The sequence below is a fragment of the Mus pahari genome, chromosome 4 (assembly GCF_900095145.1).
Source record: "Mus pahari chromosome 4, PAHARI_EIJ_v1.1, whole genome shotgun sequence".
Classification (NCBI taxonomy): Eukaryota; Metazoa; Chordata; class Mammalia; order Rodentia; family Muridae; genus Mus; species Mus pahari.
In genome coordinates this window covers 122,509,841-122,515,430 of record NC_034593.1, presented here as the reverse complement: position 1 = coordinate 122,515,430, position 5,590 = coordinate 122,509,841, and the positions used below count along the sequence as shown (strand labels likewise).

At 41.7% G+C, this 5,590-nt stretch overlaps 1 protein-coding gene across 1 annotated transcript in view; it reads right to left on the bottom strand.

The window, feature by feature from the left end:
- The window catches only part of Tacr3 (tachykinin receptor 3), an 84,048-nt gene extending 79,903 nt beyond the window's left edge, over positions 1–4,145 (bottom strand). Inside the window, exon 1 of the mRNA XM_021196616.1 lies at positions 3,363–4,145. Within this exon, the coding sequence (XP_021052275.1) occupies positions 3,363–3,871 (509 nt within the window). The 5' untranslated portion in view covers positions 3,872–4,145. The remainder of the gene's footprint in view (positions 1–3,362) is intronic.
- Between the last annotated feature and the right edge of the window lie 1,445 nt (positions 4,146–5,590).

The following is a 5,590-nucleotide window of genomic DNA, read 5'->3' as shown; positions in this document are numbered from 1 at the left end:
TGAGCCACCATGTGGTTGCTGGGATTTGAACTCTGGACCTTTGGAAGAGCAGTCGGTGCTCTTACTCACTGAGCCATCTCAACAGCCCGGTTTCGCATTTTTAAAGAGGTGTGTTATAACCAAATATTTTATTTCTGAAAGGCAATTTGGAGAGAACGATATTCAGCTTGGTAGAGGAAGTAATTCTACCTTGCACTTGGGGTCTGGGTATCACGGTGGCAATGATGATAGAGAACTGGCCTTTCAGGCAACAAAACAGGCTTTCAGGAATCCACTTGTCAGTAGAAAACTAACACGTGTGATGTCACATCCAAGATTTTGGTGGAGTTACTTACAGAGTGGAAAAATAAATCAATCCTATTAGTGCAGAATGCATTTCAAAAAGACACATTTTTTTTTTTTATCAAATAAATATGTGACCATTGCTGCCTGTTGCTTATTAAGGGAATGGTCTTTTTCAAGCCTGTGTTTTCTTGCGAACATTTGCTGCAGTTGATGGAAAGCTGTATGCTTAAATCAAAATTTATTCTCCTTCCACACTCGGTGGATCTTTTAATTTAGGTAGAGAAACAGATAAAAATGAATGTGCTTTCCAATCAGAATAGGATCACACAAACCAGTTTATATTATATTAGTGATGCTGACTGTCATTTCCAAAAGTATTGAGCCACATACCTAGCTGTCCTGGGATGCCTGACAGCTACTGGTTGGGCATGTCCTTTATGAATGGAAACATTTTGCATATTATTTAATTTTATAGCTATTTTAATAAAGCATTAATTATACAGGAAACTATACATTCTGGAAAAATACATTGTTAGTAATGATGTCAGCTACACACAGCAGTATGTCCATGAAACTGTAACCTGAGAATCCATGATGCCTCAGAAAGACTATTCTTGCAAAGTTTATCTTATGATAGGGCTGCAAACGCTACAGAGTCAGATCCTAGTCTGTGTTTGATAAGATACCATCGTCGAAAGGGTCCCTAGAGTGGCAAAAAGGAATTTGACTAACTGTTATACTCTCTGATCTAAAAACTATCTCAGACATGGTTTCCTCACACATATAGTTTTTTTAAATCATTTGTCTGCTCAGAGAACAGTATTCTTCTAAACAACAGTTTAAGCAAAAGAGATCTGTAATTATTAATCTGTTCTATTAATAATTTTCTACCTCCTACACTCTCTACTAAAACACAGGTGACAAAATCTTGTTACATCTTTTCACGCAATGCTCAGTGTATAAACAAGTGTGAGATTCCAACAGTTCTCTGAAGGTAATCCTAGTCTAGCTAATTCCCGGCTTCACAGGTAACCAGGCACAATAAATAGCACAGATGCTCAGAGGAACACAGCCCTGTTCAGACTGGAATGGTTTGCATCTTGGCTCCTCAACATGATCTTGGAAAGGTTTCGCATTTTTAAAGAGGGGTGTTATAACCAAATGTTTTATTTCAGAAAGGCAATTTGGAGGGAATTGAGCTCACTTTGATTTCACAGCAGAATGTGTGCTGTGGGGCTTTTATTTAGATTTAGTTTTATGATGTTTTCTATAAAATAAATGAAGAAGAATAAGTACTGAATCCACAATATTTCCAAGTACTCAACATAACAAAGTTGCTCTGCATTATCAGTTAAGCTAACCTCAAAGTCAGAAGTGTTGGCCAGGTAAAACTAGAAAGATAAATTGTTTCCTCTTCAGAAGCAAATGTTACACATGCTTGAATTCCCATCAAATTGTATGTGGCCTCATTAGGACTTAAAGAAGATATTGATTATTGATGGCATCATATACTAACACCTCTTTCCCCATGACAACAATAAAAACTCACATATGAGAAATCTGTTTAAAAAGAAACAAGAACAAATCAGAATGGATGATCTGCAAACCCCAGGAAACATTGGCTCTATCTCTGTGAGGCAAGGTTTAAGGGAAATTTCAATTTCCCAAACTTTAGGCTGATTTTGTTCAGTCTTGGCCTCCAAGTTTATCCCCAGCAAAGATGTGCAAAAGATCAGAGCTAGAGGGAAAATATAGTATTGAAGACCTTTAAAAAGTGGTTTTCTTTATGTTTGTTTATCCTAATTAGAGATATACATTGCTCCTTCAGGTTAGCATTGTGGACATGACATGTGAAATATTTCTATAGCTTTATGCTATTAAAAACCCTCGTTCAATATTTAAAAAAAAATAAAGATTTTTTTCTCATAATGCTAGTTGAGTGTAGAAATAATTAATATTTATTTAGTCCTTTTGACTTTATAATAACTTCATTAATGTAAAAAAGCAGTCTATTCTCAGAAGTTGAGACTACTAAATAGGCGTTAAGTCCCAGGCAAGTGTCAATCACTAAGGTGATTGCAGAATTACCTTGATATGTACTGTTCATCTTCATCATAATACTGAATTTAAATGTAACCATCTTTCATTGACAGATAAGGGCTCATCAGTGTTTCTATAAGCATGTATATGCATTTCCTAGTGTTCTATAAGAGAAAGCAAATGCATGGAGAGTTTGTAAAAATATTGTAACAAATATTGTAACAAAGATTTGAGACTTAGTAAGCTTTTAAGCAGTTCAGAATTTCTACTTTAGGTGAGAAACATAGTCCAAGTGTGTGTGTGTGTGTGTGTGTGTGTGTGTACACACACACACACACACATATATATATATACATATATATATAGGTATATAGACATATATATACATATGTAGATATATGTATACACATATGTGTATATCTTTAATATATCATGTATATATATTATCACCTTATTCTGTGGATGTAATTTTTATATTTTCTGAAAAATTCAGTTACATGCTTTCAGGCACAGGAGTCTTCCTTGGATTACTAGACTTTAATTCTAGCCAAGAATGAAATGGAAACTGAGAGACTTTTAGCAAGAGCTTGCTGCCTCTGTTGGATGCTGGTAGGGATGGCAGGAGAGAACTGACTTTGGGTCATATTTAAGACTCCAGAAAGAAGGGGACTGGGTAGGTGGCTCTTTGTATGGTTTTTAGCCAGCATAGTGACTAAACAACAGAGAAAAAGAAGAGAAAACAGTTTTCCTCGGAACAGGAATTCTAAACATTAGCTCAGCCACCCAGCTGACTGCCTACTTGGAATGATGGATATCCACAGCTCTCATTTGCCTTCTGCTGTCCCTCCAGATGCCCAAATGCCAGGGAGTCAGGACTGGAGAGAGAGAGGTCATGTGAACAGAAACTGTTTCACAGTTCCTATACCCTGAAAATCCCATTGGGTCATCATTTGTTTTATAGTGCTACCGACTGACTACTGCCCCATTTTTCTCCCCTCTCCTTGCCTCACTCTCTTCTCGTCCCCTTCTCCCCTTACCTGTCCACTGCAATGGCTGTCATGGAGTAGATGCTGGCAAACACCGCTGTGATGGGAAAGAAGTTCTGGAAGCGGCAGTAGTTGGCGCCAAAGTACCACTCGCTGTGAAGACCATAGATGAAATTGACTAAGGTGTTGAAGGCAGCCACAGAGGCATCGGAGAAAGCCAGGTTTACCAAGAAATAGTTGGTGACAGTCCTCATGCGCTTGTGGGCCAGGATGATCCAGATAACGATGAGGTTTCCGAAGACTGCCACGGCCACCACTAAGCCATAGGCCAGCGACCAGAGCGCGATTCTCCAGGACGGCTGCACGAACTGGTTCGTGAGGTTGGCCCGGACCTGGGAAGGTGCCTGGGATGTCGCTGGCAACCCCAGAGCCGATGAGAAGTTGCCAGCCTGGAGCGCAAACCACTCCGTGATCCCCAGCGCTGCGCTCAGATTCCCTGTACTGGACCCCACTCCCGCCGTCCCGTCGGTCCAGTTTTCAGCGGTGGGAACCGAGGCCATGGCTAGCGTCTGCAGCCTGGGACCTGCCACACTCTGGAGGCCAGCAGGAGCCCGCTCCCTTGAAGTTCTTCACTCCCTGGGCACGTTGTCTTTGGGCACCACCTGGTAGCTGGCAGTGATTGATGGTTCCGCCCCCTGGGATGCTGTGGTGGGGCAAAGGCTGCAGAGCTGGAGCCTCACTCCTGGAGTTTGCTGCTCTGCTGGGCAGGAAAGAACCAGAGACTCCTCGCTTGGGTCCTGCCAGGGAGGAGCTCCCAGGCAGCAGCAGGAGAGCTGCGATCTGAGCGCTGAAGGCGCGCTTTATAGTCTCCAGGAGTCCCCAGCTTCGGTGACGTCGCGGGTCGCAGGACTGACGGAACACCTCCTCCTCTGCTCCCCCCCCCCCCCCCCGCAAGCTCCTGGTCTTTGCTTCTCTAGCCCACACTCTGGGTTTCATCCCTTCTCTGCTCCCTCCCTGGCAGCTGCCAACTGACAGCACAGGGAAGATGTGCTTTCTCCCTGGAATCACAATCGTTCTGAGATTGTCTTCCCTCTTTTAACTTTAGGGGATTGCTCTGAGTTTTATAGTAAGATCTATTTTCCTGAAACAACTGACTGTTCACTAGGGAGTAGAAAGCAAGATGACAGGTGAATTTGGGAACAGTGTGTAGGAATGCCATAGCCAACTATACTTCTGTGTCGCTGGCTTTGGTATTTAATTCAACATTTGGGTCCTGTTTATATTTTCAGTCTGAGATTCCTTTTCTTGCTCCCACTTTCAGTGTCTACCCATTTTCTTTCCACTCCTAACCCTTGTCACTGGAAATCTGTATCCCCCACCCGCTTCTTGCTTTGCTTTTAGACCCCTCAAATGGATCCACACTTCTATCCTGGAATATGCTTCTCAGATTAGAATGTCCCAGCATTCAGAATGTAAATGTTCTTAAAACAAATCGATGCAGCATAGATCTTTTCGCCCACAGTAAAAATGCACTCAGTAGGGAATGTGAGTGTGTGCATGTGCTTGTGTGGCTCCAGACATTTGTGGTCAGAACTTAACCATTACTTTCCAAGCCGACCTCTGCTGGCCTGTCTTCTGAGCTTGGCGAAAATTGGTGACTGAGAGTGCTTTGTGGAGTGGAAACCACAGACAATGGTCTGCACTTCTGTAGACATCATAGGAAATGTATCAGAAGGTTCCGAGGCAAACCTTGTTGGTTAATCTCTGAACAGGTGTACGAAGATTCAGGTGTAAACATTTCCTCCCACATGCTATGCCAGGTACTGGGAATGGAGCATGGAAGTAGCCAGGTATGGTGGAGCCTGTAGTCTAAGCAGTAGACAAAGATACAGACATATATTGGAATGTTTAACAACATGGAAAAATGCAAAAACCACAGGTATTCTTTCAACTTATCACAGAATGCCATAAATTACAGATGTGTGTGTGTGTGTGTGTGTGTGTGTGTGTGTGTGTGTGTGTAAAGGGTTTTGAAGATACAGAGTAGCTTCAGATTCTGAGTCCTGCTGTTATCTGAACCCACTCACCTGTTTTTTTTTGTTTTTTTTTGTTTTGTTTTTTGTTTTTTTTTGTTGTTGTTGTTTTTGTTTTTTAAAAATATATGTTCCTCCTTCTCCTCTTATCTTACAAACTTCAGCTGAAACACAGAGTAAGAGGTAGAACATCAGAAGCAAACTCTATGGACAGGACCTGGGATTTGAAACCTTTGAGAGTGCTTG